General features: G+C 44.7%; 1 protein-coding gene across 2 annotated transcripts; it reads right to left on the bottom strand.

The window, feature by feature from the left end:
• Positions 1–221: 221 nt before the first annotated feature.
• On the bottom strand, positions 222–16,804 carry LOC133094554 (HLA class II histocompatibility antigen, DM alpha chain). Of its 2 annotated transcripts, none has more exons than XM_061195166.1 (6): positions 16,584–16,804; positions 4,392–4,637; positions 2,917–3,201; positions 1,187–1,465; positions 834–962; positions 222–490 (listed from the first exon to the last, which is right to left on the bottom strand). In XM_061195166.1, exons 2-6 carry the CDS (start codon positions 4,477–4,479, stop codon positions 486–488), a joined length of 786 nt encoding a protein of 261 aa, XP_061051149.1. In that variant the 5' UTR covers positions 4,480–4,637; positions 16,584–16,804; the 3' UTR covers positions 222–485. The 2 variants fall into 2 exon arrangements, with proteins under 2 accessions (XP_061051149.1, XP_061051150.1); XM_061195167.1 differs by having other exon boundaries at positions 837–962.
• Between the last annotated feature and the right edge of the window lie 113 nt (positions 16,805–16,917).

The raw sequence follows: 16,917 nt of genomic DNA, 5'->3' as shown, positions 1-16,917 counted from the left end.
CCTTCATTGCTCATGTATTTTGCACAAACTGATAGGAGTAAAAGCCATCGTGCTGTACTGAGACCAGGGAACAGGAATCAGCTGAGGAATTAGGGGTTTTCCCATTTCTCTCCCTAACGAGGGCAGACGTGTCAGGTTAAGGCTTGTTGAATTTGACATGACAACTTACTCAAGTTAAAATATCCAGAAATAAATATCATGAGTGAAAAAAGAAGCCACACTGATATTAAGAAATGAGATTTATTGCCTTGACATGGCAGTGATGTGGTCGTGATAGGAAAGCCACTCTGGATTCCCCTGGATGCAAAAGCCCAGGGACAGCAGAGACTCCAGCTGAGAAACCTGTACACACACACACACACCCCCTGGGGGGAGTCCCAGGGCCTCCTGCTCTGAGAAGGAGAGATCCTGGGTAGGATGTGAGAAACTTGAACACCTCTTGCTTGGATGGCTGCAGCTGTCGGCCTCCGACTGGTCAGGAAGAGTCAGTCTGAGGAGAGAGAAGGATGGAGGAAAGCCATCAGGGGGATCCTCCTCGTCCCCAAAGGCCCTTTCCAGCCTGCAACACACCCTATAGAAGTTGATCTCTCCTTCTCTCCAAATCATCTCCAAGCACCCTTCCTCCAGCCCCCCACATCGCTCCTCTCCCACGCAAAGCCATTCTCATGACCTAGAACTGGGTGTGTGTATTTGGGACCTCAACCAGGAGGATGTCCCATGGTGCCCGACACAGGCCTCCCCGCCAAGGGCCTGAGGACCACTGTATGCGCTCCCCAGGCCACAGGTTGGTCCCGGCACACCCACACATGCCCTCTCCAGATGCCCTGACATACCACCTGAGCAAGGTTTTCGGAAGTAGATGATGAGGACTAAGCCAACAATGATGCCCAGCACACCCAGGCCAAAGGCTACACCGCACAGCACGTTCTCCAGAAGATCGGAGGGCAGCGCATTCTGGGGCACTAGAGAGAAAGGGAAGCCGGTCAGCCCAGAGACCTGGTTGGGGAGCCCCAGGGGAAAGACACAGGTGTCTGTGATGACAAGGGAGAAACTGAGGCATGGAAGATTGAGGTCAGCTCAGAGTGAGAACAGACTAAACAAGGGCCCAGTGGAGAAAGAAGTCCTCCTGTGGGTCTACCCCTTCTGCCCCCCAAAGGAACTAGGCTTCCACGGAGAAGGGTCTCACCCCAAAAGGCGATTGCTGTGTAGCTGTCAATCTCATGACTCACGATGCAGGAGAAAAGATCAGAGGGTGCTGGCGTGAAGTTTAAGTAAGAAAAGGCCTGGAAGGTGAGTCCATCGACGGCTGAGACAAAAGTGGGCCTGGCTCCTTCCACAGGGGCCGAATGATGCTGCCAGCTCACAGTCAGTGTGGGTGGGAAGAGGTTACTGATGAAACAGACCAGCGTGTTGGGCTTGCCAAACTCCAGGGGCTTCAGAGTGAACACCTCAGCAATGGGTAGCCCTGTGGGGGTACTTAGGTGAGGGAAAGAAGCGACTAACTTAGATGGGACCCCTGTGTGTGGAGGGGATGTGGCATATGGAGGGGACACGAGGCGGGGGGAGCTGGGGCTCTGAGGGAGGTCTTCATCTAGGCAAGAACCAGACCTGGACCAGAGCCAGGCCACTCTGGACCGTCCACCCTGACTTCCTGCAGCACTTCCTGTCTGGACCTCACATCAGCGTCTGATCACACGCTGTCTTCTCATTAAAATGCAGGCACATTTTAATTAGGACTTCGAGATGAATAGATACACACTACTATATATGAGATCGATAATCAACAAGGACCTACGGTATAGCACAGGGAAATCTACTTGATACTCTGTAATAACCTATATGGAAGAAGAATCTGAAAAAGAATGGACATATGTATATATATAACTGAATCACTTTGTTGTGCCCCTGAAACTAACACAACATTGTAAATCAACTATATTCTAATATAAAATAAAAATTAAATTTAAGAAAATAAAGATAACCACCACCACCACCAAAAAAAAAAAGAACCAATCAGTAAAAAAAATTGAAAATACTAATTTTAAGGGTAGTTTCAAGGAACTATATGTTTGGATATATTTGAAAGACACCCTGATCACATCCATGCCTTTTTTAAATTTACCTCATCATCCAATTAATGTCAACTCAGTTTTGATATGGTATTGTAGTTTAAATCTTGGCAAATGTACATTAAAAACACATTATGATTGCAAACTATTATGTTTAGAATGGATGGACAATAAGGTCCTGCTGTGTGGCATGGGGAACTATATCCAATTTCCTGGGATAAAGGAATGTACGTATATGTATGGCTGGGTCACTTTGCTGTGCTGCAGAGATTGGCACAGCATTGTGGATCAACTCTACTTCAATTAAAAAAAAACACACATTATGATGCTCAAACAAATATGGTAGAATAATAAAATAAATAATCATTAACAGAGCTTGATTAACCTATGTAGTTAAGCCTAGGTTACCAAGGCAGTTAGTACCATTTCACTACCTCAGCTGGGGCTTTCATCTACTATGATCCATCAGCATTTCCTAATAAACTCAAATTTTTTTGAAAAAAAAAATAATAATAAAATAAAATGCAGGCACATCATCAGATGCTTCCATTCTCCCATTCTCCCCTCCATACGATGCTGAGCATTGTAACGCAAGCCCTAATACTCAGTAGGCATCAGTTGGTCTCTGTTGAATTCATCAAGTTCCGTAGTTTTGAATGCCTACTACATCCCAGGGACTTTTCTTCTGCCCCACAACAAAAACAGAGTACAGATCATGGGTGGTAGAAAAATCAAAATCCAAGGAGAGAACCAGAAAGCAGGAGAGATGGGGAGCTGGTGAGAAGGGGAGTAATTCAGTGTATCATGAGGTTAAGAGGGCAGCCCACCCCCCAGAAAACCCCCTGACCTCTAGACACAGGGATTTGCCCCTCAAGCTCTGGGCCAATTTCCTCGATGATCGCCCGGCAGAATGCTTTGTCAAAGAAAATGTTGTAAGTATCTCGAGGCTTGTGAGCCCAGTCAGCAAATTCAGGCAGGCGAGGCACTCGGATATTCTGGGAAAAGTCGAAGGAGAAAAGCTGGTCCTCGTCGTAGGTTTCGGATAGGCCCACGTTGGGACTCCCGTTCTGGCAGTACATTGTGTGCAGGAACGTGTGGTTTTGCAGCTCATCCCTCCACCCTGGAGTAGGAGCTGCAAAAGAGACAGAGTGGCATCCAAGGAGGTGGGGGCCTCCTCCTCTTTAGCTTAGAAAACAGCAAGGCCTGCTTCAGGTAGAGGAGGAAGAGGTGGGTTGCCTCCCAGTGGGAGCATAAAAGAAATTACGGGATCTCGCCAAACTTACCCAGCCCATAAAAAGGCCAACTGTCTAAAGTTGTAACAAGTAATTCAGAATCACAATGTTGGTTGTATCTTTGTGCCTAAAGCCACCCAGCCAAAGAGGTAAGTGGCGGCTGAAATCTAACCTGCATTCTGCTCACCAAGCCATGCATCTTGGCATAGGGTTACATCCTCCCAAAGGTCTCCACCTTTGCCTGATCCCCGGGAGGCCATCCTATTGACTTGTGAAGGGCCTGGATGGGTTCCCACTCTTCACGTGGATATGTGGAGGAATGGTGGTGGCCTCCCTAAGCCATAGATGGCACTGCCCCATCCTATCCCCAGACACACATGGCAGACTGAAAAACCACTCTCCAGGCTTCTTTTCAGCCGCTTCGTTGGCACCAGGCCTCTCTGAAAATACCTTCCCCTCCCTCAACCCTGCAGACCTTGCAAAGACAGGACTGGGGGAATGGCACCATAGCTGCAGGAAATAATCTCTAATTCTTTGAAACTCCTGGCAGGAATCTCCCCAGCCAGGAGGAAATCTTCTACTCAAAACCCAATACCCAGAATGATAGAGTAAGAGGGGTCTTCCAGATTCTTCTTCCATTTTGCCCCATCCTTTTCAAAGAAGGAACTAAGGACCAATAAAGTTAAGAGATTTTTCAACAATCATAAGGTGAATTGATGACAGAGTGCAGAGTAGACTCCTAAGTAGGAACAGTGGAAATAACATTTGTTTTGCTCAAATCCCAGCTCTACCACCCTCCAACGGGGTGAACTTCCACAAGTTACTTAAACTCTGAGTCTCATTTCCTTCGTCTGGAAAGTGGATATAATAATCTCTGCTTCAACAGATTGTCTTCAATGAAACCTACAAAGCACCTCTGGCATTGTTTGCCATCCATCCATAGTATAGCTCTCTTTCCCAATTCCGCTATCGTTTCCACTCTCTCATAATACTTTCACCACTTACAAAGCACTTTCACCACTTTCAAATGCCCCGGCTCCCTAGGTTCTACCCCAGTCAGGATGGAAGTAAAGGGGAGGTACCGCCATACCTTCAGGGGCAGTCCAGGACTGGGGCAGCAGCCACAGAAGGGGTAGCAGCCGTAGCAGCGCAGCTCCCTGGCTCAGCTCATGATCCATATCTTCACACCTCCCACGGGGCTAGGAGCTACCAGAAGGCTGACCCAGGTCCCCAGATTCCTTCCCAGATCATGTTTCTCCAGCTCACTACCCATAACGTCCCTTGTCATTCTGGTTAAGCCAATCACAGAAAGTGTAGGGTTTGACGTCATCGGTCACTGGGGAGAGACCAGGAGCGAGCACCCTTCTTAGGACTTGGCTCTTTTACCAGGCCACCCTGGGGGCTGTAGATGGGTTGGGGAGGCAGTGGAGGAATGTCTGCCTCCTGGTGGGGATCTCTCTTTAGTATCTGGCAGTCAGCCTCAGCCTGTAACCACACCAAGGGACTCTTCTGAGCAGCACCGCCCTGTGGCCGAATAATAAACTGGGGAAGTTCATCTTCCCCTGGTAACCCCCCAGGGCTCTTCAGACCCTGTCTTCTCCCTCCCAAGCCCCCTCCTCTTTCTCACAAAATTTATTCTCCTTCAGGCTTTAGCTCTCTTCCTTCTGCAGAAATAGACTGAAATGTAACAAGCGTTAAGTCCAGGGCTAGAAATACCAAGATGAATAAGGCATATTCCTGCTTTCAAAGAGTTTAGAGTCTAAGTTGGGGGGAGTGGGGGTGGTCACTGAATAAATAATTACATACAATGTAATGTATTCAAATAAGACCATGCCAAGTATGTTTTGGAAGTAGTAATTTCATGAGGATGGAGAAATAGGTGGGATGTAATCAGGAAGGCTGCTAAGAGTCTTGAAGGAAAAACAGACCAGCAGAATGTGAGAGAAGAGAAAAGCCTTCCAGGGCAAGGGGTAGGCAAATGGGTGAAGGTCAAAGGCATTCAGAGCTCCTTTCTTTGGAGACCTCTGTATAGTTGGACATGAATGTTTGGAGGCTGCTCATGTTTCCCTGTTTGGTAACGGGCAGGGGGTGGGGGTGGGTTGTCAAGATGAGCTGGAAAGAAAATTTTTTTTGAGGAATTACTTACTTTTTTTTTTTTTTAATTTTGATTGGGGTATAGTTGATTTAAGATGAGCTAGAAATTTAGGCAAGAGCCAGATCACATAGGCTCTGTTATGCCACAAGGAGGGTGCTTTTGTTTTTTGTTTTTGGGTTTTTTTTTGCCAAGCCAGGCGGCATGCGACCAGGGATGGAACCCGTGCCCCCTGCAGTGAAAGTGCAGAGTCTTAACCACTGGACCACCAGGGAAGTCCCAAGGAGGGTGTTTTTTATTTTACAGATGATAGAGACTTTAAACCGAAGGGTAACACAATCATTTTTAACATTTTAGAAAAATCGTTCTGATGCTTCCAGTAAGGACTGGAGCTTGAAAAGAACTGAGGCCAAACTGCTGGTCAAGAGTCCACACGTAGACTTTGTGATGTATATGACATCAAAATTAAAAGTTGCACACACACATACACACACACTGCCCTCTGGTAGCAGCATAGCAATACTTTAGGCGAGACATGGTAAGAGCCTGAATTAAGTCTTGAACTGAGGAGATGGAGGGAATCAAATATTGATGTAATTAGGAAGTCGAATCTAAAGCGCTTGGCTGATGATTAGATGTGGAGGGGTCAAGGAGAGGTAACACCAAGGTCTCCAGTCTAGGTGACTGATCAATGATGGACTGAGTTGAAATAGAAAAGAAAGTCATAGAAGCAGAGAATTAAGTTCAGTTTTGTGTTGAATTTGAGGTGCCAGGGTAACCAGGAGGCATGAGGTAGATGGGTATGGATCTCAGGTGTGGGCTGAAGAACCTTAATTTGGGAGTCATCTGCACAAATGCTGAAGCAGAGGCAGTGGACAAGATCACCCACGTAGACTGTGCAGAGGGAGGGGGAAGTGACACAAGGACACAGGTCGGATTGGGTTCAAACCCCAACCTCATACCAGTTATTCAGTATCATCCAGGATCCAGTCAGGAAGGTATGATCATTCTAGGTATTTCAGACTGAGGGGATTTAATATAGAGATTGGTTACAAAGGTATTTTAAAAAGGCAAGACACGCAAGAGGGAAAAAGAGAGAGGTTGGAGGTGCAAATAGGAAAGAGGAAAACCTGGCAATCAGAAGCAGCTCTTGCCTCTGAGCTGGAATTCATGTCTACACCTGCTGTTGTCCTGGAGGAGACACCGTCACAGTCACTTCCGGATCCACCAGAAAGGCGCCATCTCCATCAAAGCTGGATCACTGAGAAGGTATTTCCTCTGCCCAGGAAGCTGGAGTCCAGAATCACCCATTCTTGCTGCTGGTACCAGGAGCTGCCACTCTCTTAGAAACTAAAGCAGGAAGCTTCTTGGTTTCTCCTGCCATCTGATCTCCCACCCATACCTCCTACTGAGAGAATCTAACAGGAAGCCAACCGTCCAGGAAGGCTGGGAAATACACGGCCGAGCAGTCCAGAACACAGTATAGGAGGCTGGGCTTGGCACTGATGCTAGATAATAAGCAGGTCACTGAAATGCACTAATTTGTAAGAATCTGGTGGCACTAGGAGCATCCAGTGAGCTAAGAGAAGAATAAAGAAGAAGCAGATGTAGAGAAATAGAGGTGTTCCATGAAGAAGGGCAAGGTCAGCATTATCAAATGCTACTCAGAAGTCAAGGGAGGACGGGAAAGTGTCCTTAGATTTGGTAATTATGAGATGGGTGACAAATGTGTTGAGAGCAGTTTCAGCGTTGGAGTGGGAGTGGACTCCAGATTGTGGTGGGCTGAGAAGTAAGTGGGAGGTGAGGAAGAAACTGTCAGTGTATATGCTGCAAGTTTGATAGAGAAGAAAAAGAAAGACAGAAGGGGTGGGGGAAGAGGCAGTGAGAAAGATCTAATGTGGCAATTAAGTAATCTTAGAAATCAATCTATGTGAATATGGTCCTTTCAAAATCCATACTCCCTTTTGAGAAACAAATAACAGCAGCCATAACAGCCCCAAACAAAAACACCCCCATGACCTCCTGCATATTCTGAAAAGGGTACATATGTGTGTGTGAGTGTGTGTATGTGTGGTGGGGGTGGGCAGAGTGCCAGGGTTGGGCTGGGCTTGGAAATCATTGTGTTACACTCCAAAAAAAAAGTAGAACATTTTCCTAATGTCTCATCCTTTGTGGATTAATCCGTCAGTAGCTACTGCAGTGGGGAAGATTCAGCCCCTTAGGAAAGTATTGATAGAAAGGAGGTCTATTGACATCACCAGAACTGCTGGTGGAGATAGATGACACACAGCCACCTGGAGTTCTAAACCAGTGGTGAGCAAATATTTTCTGTAAAAGACCCGATAGCAAATCTTTGTTCCTTGGAGTTTTGTTCTTAACCTTTTTACTAAGGAACACTGAAACTTAAATTTCATATAATTTTCATGAGTCACAAAATAGAATTCTTTTGCTTTTTTTTTTTTCAACCATTTACAAATGTAAAAACCGTCCTGAATTCTTGGGCCATATAAAAATATATGGGCTGACTTTTGCTCAGAAACCACTGTTTGCTGAACATTGTTCTATGTGTGGTCAGAAATGGGATGGGGGACCCAAAATAAACCCACCCTCCAAAGAGCCCCATTCCTTTTTGGGGGTGGCAATTGGTTAATGAATGTATCATGTCCCAGATACAACACTGTTTGGAAGGATGTCTGGGGGAGGAGGGGGCACAGGAGGAAGAGGACTGGTGGGAGGGCTAGGAACAGTTAGAGCAGACCCTGCAACTACTCTGGGTGGAAGGAATGAGGCAAAGGGGGTCCAAGTTCTCCACCGAGAGTACAGTGTAGACAAGTCCAGCATGCGGAGAAATATAACTACCCATCATCAAGATGAAGGCAAGGTTGTGGTTAACTCCTTTCTCTCCCAGAACAAATGGGAACATTTATAACTACCTTTCCCTCTATGTAATCCTCTTCCTGTCAGGACCCTGCAACAACCTCCATTAGTACATATCTCAAAAATAGTCTCTCATCAGTTTGGGGAAGTGGGAATTGTGGTCAAGAGAAGGGCAAGGCACCAGTTCTGCACGCCAGTAACTCAGTGTCTTTGGTCATGAGACATGAATGCCTCTGAAAATAAAGGCATCACACCTGTAAACCCAGTAGGTCACAGCTTTCTAACACTCAGCTCTCCATCCCTTCCTAGTCCTGCCCCATTTTCTTTCTCTTGACAGAGCCAAGTTTCCTGAAAAAGCCATGGGCAACCATCTCTCTACTTTTATACATTCCATTTAATCCTTAACACTCAACAATGAAGTGGTTCAACATCTTTGTGTTGCTAAATCAAGTGGACTCTTTGCAGTCTTGGCAACATTTGACACTCTTGGCCATGCCCTCCTTCCTAAAACGGTCTATTTTTTTTGGCATCCCTGACAGCACTCTCTCCTTGTTTTTCCTCCCACTTCTCTGGCGTCTTGTCACCTTCATGGACTCCTTTTTTTCAGCTACCCCTTAATTGTTGGTATCCCTGGAGTTTTGTCCTCATCCTCTTTTCTTCTTATACTATACCCCTGCTCTCAATGGCGTCTACTCCCACTTGTCTTCCGTTACCATCTATTTGCCGACGTTTTCCAAATTTCCCCCTTCGGCTCAGATCTGGCTCTGATTCCACACCATCCATACACCCAACTGCCTTTAGGTAACTCCACTTGGATGCTGTACAACAGCAGTTCTCAAACTATACTCTCCACAAAATAGGGTCCCTCAAGAAATTGTTTAAAATGTAAATTTGATAGTAGCAATTTTTCATTTTTAAATTTATTTCAACACAGATGTAATAAAACACCAAACATGTTTACACAGTAATTTTTATTATGTAATAACTTATTATATTTAATAAGGTTATTTTTGGTTGTAAGCAACAGAAACCAACTCTAGCTAACTTAACTTTTAAAGGGGCGATTTATTGGACGGATAGAGCTAGCTCAGAAAATCAAAAGATGGGTGGAATCAGCTAGGCTCAGGAAGAGGAGCCACAGGGTCCTTAGCAGCAAGGGTTGAGTTGCCATTAATATGCCACACCTTCAAAGTCCTCCAGCCTCTATCTTTCAAATTTCACGTTGCTGAGAGGGACAATCTGATGGGCTCAGCTTGTATCAGGTGTGGACCTCCGGATCAATTAGTGGTGGCCAGGCACAACATCACCTCTGTGTCTTAGAGCTATTCCCAGAGAAGCGAGAATTACCACGAACCAACCACCTCAGTATAATTATCTTAAACATACGGCATCCCAGACAATTGCGTTAGATCATCTGAGGCATAAACGTGAGGTTAAGTCTGTGCATTAACACTCAGAAAGCATCTCCCAATTAACTGCCCGAGTGATATATGTCATCTACTTGACCTCTGGTCTGTCACAAGTCTTGCCACAAATTCAAAATATACTTATGACCTCAGTGTTGATTAATTATATAATTATAATATTTACATTCCACTAACTGATTTCCTTTAGATCTATGACTAAGTTTAAATTTTTTTTTTTTACTATGGAAAATTTCAAACATACACAGAAGAATCTAGTAAGCCTCCACGTACTCTTGTTTAAGTTTCAACAATTTTCAACATTCTAAAAGTCTTCCATTCTTGTTTCATCTATTCTCCTGTTCCACACACTTTTTCTTTTTTTCTGGAGTATTTAAACAAATTCTATCATTATATTTCACCAGGAAACATTTCTACGGGTATCTATAATGACTTTTTCCTTAACGTAACTACCACCACAAGCAACAAAATTAAAAATGATTGCTTAACTTCCTTTAACCCAATCTGTGTTCATTTTCCCCCAACTATCTCAAAAATGTCTAAGGGAAAGTTTTAAATGAAAAGCCCTCCTGTGGTTTTCAAACTGTGCTTTCATATTTTAAAATTTAATGAGTTTTCTATTTTACATGATGTCTCATAAACCTCTGTTGAATGTTCAATAATGAATTTTTAGGCAAATTAAGTTCAGGAATTACTACACTGAATGTACCTCTATCTCAAAATTTACAAAGCTAAACTCACCACCTTCCCTTCCCAGCATGTTTAAGCTCCCGTATTGAAGACCTCAGTGTGTAAGTTGACTGTCCACCCAATCAGATGAGTCACAAATACGGCAGTCAACCATGACAACTTCATCTTCCTCAAACCTTCTCAAACAACTGTTCACCAAGTCCTATCAATTCTACCTCTTCCATATCTCTTTAGTCTGTCCTCCATTCCCACTAGTTCAGGCCCTCAGTGGTTTGCTTGTCTTTTTCCTGGATCACTGCAATCTTCTTAGAACTGATCTTTCTCCAATCTTATTCTTATTTTCCAGTGCTGCCGCAGGGATCTTTTTATTAGGCACATTTGATCACATCATACTTTTGCAAGAAAGCCTTCAATGGCTCTCTACAATCTGCTTTCCTTGGCATGATCCTTAATGATCTGGATCCACTTAACCTATCTCTATACATCCTTTGAGACGAAATCTCACCTCCCTCAGGGAGCCTTGGAACCCAGAGTGGAGATGAGTGACTTCTTCAGTATGCTTCCACAGCACCGGCCTGTCCTTACCATCATTTGTATTGTATTATGCTCTTCTGTTTATGTCTGCTTCGGTCACCTCACTCCCACTGCAAGGTCTCAAGGATCTCTTCCTGTTTTTTTTCCATTTTCAGCATCTACCAAGAAGGCCCACCAGCAAATGACTACTCATTGGATGAATAAATGGGCTGTTGGTTACTGAAGTTGTTGAAGCTGGGCCTAGAAGAGCCTTCAAGCATCAGATGAATGATAGGTCATTCCTTCTAACATGGATATTTCAACAGTAAATCTGGGGTTTCCTGGTGGTGCAGTGGTTAGGAATCCGCCTGCCAATGCAGGGGACACAGGTTTGGGCCCCAGTCCAGGAAGATCCCACATGCCTGCCACAGAACAACTAAGCCCATGTGCCACAACTACTGAGCCTGTGCTCTAGAGCCCACGAGCCACAACTACTGAACCCTCGTGCCACAACTACTGAAGCCCGCGCGCCTACAGCCCGTGCTCTGCAATAAGAGAAACCACCGCAATGAGAAGCCCGCGCACCTCAACAAAGAGTAGCCCCCGCTTGCCGCAACTAGAGAAAGCCCGCACGCAGCAACGAAGACCCAACACAGCCAAAAAAAAAACCAAAACAGTAAATCTTACCAGGCATGTCTGTGGGCCACTCTACAGACATCTTCACTCCCACTGCTTTCCCTGTGCACCCCACTCCTCTTCCCATTTTCTTCCTCCTCCCTGCCACAGCCTAATTCAGAGAGTAAACCTGGCCATCCAGCTCCCACCTTTACCCTCATTCCCAGCTCAGTGATCTCTTCACATCCATATTCATTGTTCCCTTTTAGCTGTATTATTTGAATACAGCAATCCTGTCAACTACAAGGTTGGAATTTATTATTGCCATTATATAAACAAGAAATCTGTGGCTCAACGAGGTTCATTCATTTATTTATTTAGCAAATATTTATTGATTACCCTCTATGTACCTGGTAGTATGCTGGGCACCAGACACCTACATGACCAAACTTATAATCTAATGAAAACAGAGGCATTAAACAAGTAATCATACGAACCTACAAAAACAAATTGTAAAAGGTACTGTGAAGGAAAAGAACTGAGATCCATAAGAGACACTAAGTGAAACGGGGAACCTAGTGATATTAAGATGGGATCTGAAGGGTGAGTAGGATTTAGCCAGGCAGAGGGGGAAGAAGAGGAAGGCCCTGAGGCAGGCAAGGGGCTGGCTCCTTCAGAGAGGTGAAGACCTGTGTGGCTGGCATATTATTAGTGAATAAGAGAGCACAGACAGCAGATGAGGCCAGAGGCAGGAAGAAGCAAGACCACGTGGGACCTCGTGGACCACAGCGAGGTTTGCATTCTCCTCTAAGTGTGATTAATTCTAATGCTATGTACTTCATTTCTTTTCATTCCATGGGTGAATGTGTGCTGTGATTCCTACCTGACCTACCTCCAGTCTCTCCAAAGCCAATCCATGGTGCACAATGGTGCCATGTAACTTCCTATAAAAGTAGCTCTTCCTTCCCCTCTCAAAACTTAAACAGCTCTCCCCTTTCTAAGAGATTCAGTCTGAATTACCTGGCCTGGCTTTTTCAGGCTCCCCATACTCTGAATTCTATCCCCAGACTACAAAACTGCTCTCCAATACCAGTAATGATCCCCAATCACCAACCTAGTGAGATTTCCCCTTTCTTCATTCTCTCACACCCTCTGCAGGATCTTGTCTCCTCATTCAATCAGAACAGGGGTTTTTGGGAATTCCCTGGAAGTCCAGTGGTTAGGGATCCGCGCGTTCACTGCCAGGACACGGGTTCAATCCCTCGACGGGGAACTAAGATCCCGCAAGCCGCATGGCGTGGCGGAAAAAAAAGAAGAACAGGGGTTCTTAACCTACAGTCCACATGCCATAAAATTCAGGGGTCCATGAACTTGGATGGAACAAAAAGAGTCACCTTTATTTTTAAGAACATCTAATTAACTGAAACTTAATTTTATGAATGTAGAAAACAAGCCTTTGTAGTACTAGCAGTACCTGTAATGTCATCATCAATAGAAACCACCATCAATGAATATTTTCATATCATAGACATCTCAAAATACCTCTACAATTATGAGTTTAGACCTGCAATAAATCATTTTATTTACTGTATTAGTATTCTATTAATAAGGGAACACATTATTACTAGATCATCACACATTTCTTTAAATATTTTGATAACTGTGTATTTTATTTATGCATTTACAAATATTATTGTCAGACAAGGTCCAAAGGCTCCACCAAACTGCCAAAGAAGTCCATGGCACAAACAAGCTTAAAAACTCCTGATTAGTCATTCATTCAATAAACATGAAATCCTCACTGCAGCCCTCTCTTGTTCTGGCTTCCTCATATTATGTTGTTCTGCTTTTCCTGTTTGATGCTCTTACACTGGTTTCTCTTCCTATTCTTGCTCCCTGTGTGAGGATGTAACCCAGAGCATGATGTTTAACCCACAACTAAATTGTTCCATACTTCCTCCCTTATAAATCTCACCTACTTACCTGCATGACTGATTCAAACTACACCTCAAAGGTGACTCCCAAATCTACCTCTACTAACCTTTTTTTCTCGAACTTCAATCTTTGATTTTAAAATACCTGCTGTACCTAACAACCAGAATAACATACCACCCAGAGACAGACTGCCTGGGTTCAGATCCCAGCTCTGGACACACTTATTAAACATGTAACTGTGTGTAAATTATTTAACATCTCTTGCTTCAGTCGCTTCATTTGAAAAATGGGAGTGATAACAATAGTATCTACTTTATAGGGTTATAAACATTAGAAGAGTTCCTACACGTAAAGCATTTATAACAGGGCCTGAGACATTTCAAAAACTCAAAGAATTTTAGCTATCACCAGTCTCACCTCCTTCCAACACGTGGCATTTTTATTTGGTGTTTATTAACAGGTATAGTGATAGCCACTGGGGATATGAAGATAGAATTCCTATCTAATGACATAACTCCAATCAAGCCATTGCTCAAAAAATTTCAGTGGCTCTCCACTAGGTCCAAACTTAACAGCACTGGAAATCATCACATTGCCTCAAATAAATGTAACTTCCAATCTCCTCCGGCTCTACTTCTTGTAGCTTATATTTTATTCAGGCCAGATTGGACTGCAATGCTCTGTGAAAATGACCTGCTCTGTTCTGTCTTTCCTCCCACCATCCCAGTGTCTCAAATGTTTATCTGACAACAATAACTTTGTCTATGATTATTTCCCCAATACTATGCATGGAGCCCCCCCTCCAAACACATACATTACAATCTTACCTAAGTCACATACTTATGTAAACATCAACTTCCTTCAACATTTGCTCACTTTGTGAGCACCTCATATTGGCCAGGTCCTGAGCCAGGAGCTGGGGGCATTTAAAATAAAAACATAACAAAACAAAACAACATGGCCCTGTTCTCAAGATCAAAGTCTAGTAAGGGAGAGAAACATGTGGCATCACATATATGCCATTCACTGTGAAAGGTGCAATCATAAGATAAAGGGACACCAAGGCATGAGCAGTCAATTTGGAAGGCAAGGGTAGGCTTTTCAGATGATGGTATTTGGGCTTAGATGGACTGGGGAAAAGCGTATTTCACGTAGTGAGAGCAGTATGTGTAAAATACAGTGTAAAACAAAATGGTGTATCTGGGGAACAGTTCAGTACGGCTGGAATATAGGGCCCAAGAGGAAGTGGCTAGACATGACACTGGAGAGGTAGACAGACCTTTCTGGCAAGCACAGGAATTTGGACTTTATCACACAGGCAATGAGAAATTAATACGGGGCTTAAACAGTAGCATATGGCTAGAGTTGTATTTTGGAACGCTCATTCCTGGCAGTATTGTGGCAGAGGCAGAGAGAAAAATCTAGAGCAGCACTGTTCGAGAGAACTTTCTTCAATGATGGAAATGTTCTAATTTGTGCTATCCAATATGATGGCCACTAGCCACACATGGTTAATGAGAACTTAAAATGAGGCTACGGCATCTGAGGAACTAAATTTAAAATAGTATTTAATGTTAATTTAAACAGCCACTTGTGGCTACCATAGTGAACAGTGCAGCTTTAGAAATAAGAAAATCAGTTAGGAAGCTGTTGATACAGCTCAGGTGATAGGACTAGGACAGAGTGTGAGTCAATGGCTGTATTAGAGGCACAATGATAAGCCTAGGAGATATAATGTTGTGAGAAAAAGAAATCAAGAATGGCTCCCAGATTCCAGGCTTTTTGATTGAATAGCTGCCATCAACCTGGAAAATACAGACGGAGCAGGTCTAGGGTACATACAGGTGGTATCAATTTTGAAAATATTGAAGTGTCTGAGGATTATCCAAGTGGTAAAATTTAGTGAGTTTCGCTCAGGAAAGTCCTCTGAACTAAAAATACAGATCTGAGAGGCTCTGAGCCACTGAGATTACTTAGAGACGATGAACAGAACTAGAAGCAAACTGAGGCAAAATCCTAGCAAACATCAACAGGGCCGAAGAAGAGGAGTCCACAAAGGAGACCAGAGGAACAGTTGGACAAGCAGGAAAAGAAACAAGTGAGAAGTAGCCACAGAGATCAAGGGTGTAGAGAATTTCAGGAAGGAAGCGTGATCAAATGTCAAATACCTCAGAGAGGTCAAATAAGGTGAGAACTGAAAAGTGCTTCCTGACTTTGCCAGTTAGAAGGTTCCTGGTGACATTTGCCAGGACAGTTTCAGTAGTGGAAGAAATGAGCTAGAGTGGGGAATGAGGCAGAGAGAGGAAAATTAAGATGACAATTTCAGGTCTTGACTGTGTAGGGGAGCTTAGAGTTAGATAAGCGAGTCCACAAGGGAATACAATATTGATAAGGTTACTGTCTTTCTTTTCTTCTTTTTAGGCTGGGAAACCCGTATTAAGGGATTAGTTAAAAATGCTAATTGGTAGAAAATGGAGGAGAGCTTCAGAGTAACAGATAAGATTGACCAGGTCAAAAGGAAAATACATTTCTTTAATCCGAAGAGAGGACTTCGAGTACGATGGTGGTACAGGAACACAGACACGGCCCAGTTTACAGGTGGGAGATGGAAAGCCAAGAACTCTCGCGTAAGCTGGCCTTTCTGTTCCGTTCTGCGGGTCGGGAGTGGGGGGGAGTTATGAACTAGAGTGAAAATTTGAACCACACTCTGAGGGTCAAGGGAGGGATTACTGCCCATGAACAAGTAAAAGGTCGCCTTTAGGTGGCAACCATCCCTAGATTAGATTTTTATGGGTTTTATTCAAGATGAGCAGAGGGTAAAGCCTTAGAAAAAGCCTAAGTGTTTTAACTTAAATGGTCGAGACAAGCCCAGTAAAGAAGTAAAAGTGATCAAAATGCTGGCAAGTTTTGCATCAGGCAAAGGAGTCCAGGCTCCGGCAGGTCTCAATAAAGTAAGGAACTCCAAGTAGACTCAGGAAATGAGAGGTTAGAAAGCGGCCTAGGACAAAGAGACCGAACAAAACGCCCACACCAACCGCCCGCACCTCCTATCCCCGCCGCAAGCACGACGAGGGCGGTGACAACACTCCCGTCGTGGAACCACACTACAGCCGGGGAGAGACCCCACCCTGCAAACCCTCACAACTCCAGGTCCAGGCCCCATTCTCCTCCACTGACAACAGCACGGCGGCGCGCATTCCCATTGAACTCCGGCTCGGGCGTCCCAAGCCGCACCCTCCACCTGCGGAAAAGGAACCGAGGCAGAGCTCCCCCGGCTGCCCAGCGAGGCCGCCCGCATTGGGGGAAGGCCTGCAGAGGCGGGAGGGCGGCGCGCCGCGCCCGCTTCCGCCCCACCCACTGCGCGCGCTCCGAGCCCCGCCGCGGGAGTTATGGAACCCGCCTTCACGCCTGCGCACTGCTCTCCCCGCGGCCTCCCGCTCTCCTTCCCCTCCCCCAATCTGGTCGCACCC

The sequence above is a fragment of the Eubalaena glacialis genome, chromosome 7 (assembly GCF_028564815.1).
Source record: "Eubalaena glacialis isolate mEubGla1 chromosome 7, mEubGla1.1.hap2.+ XY, whole genome shotgun sequence".
Taxonomy (NCBI): Eukaryota; Metazoa; Chordata; class Mammalia; order Artiodactyla; family Balaenidae; genus Eubalaena; species Eubalaena glacialis.
Note: the sequence above shows the minus strand (reverse complement) of the source record. Positions and strands in the feature narration are given on the sequence as shown.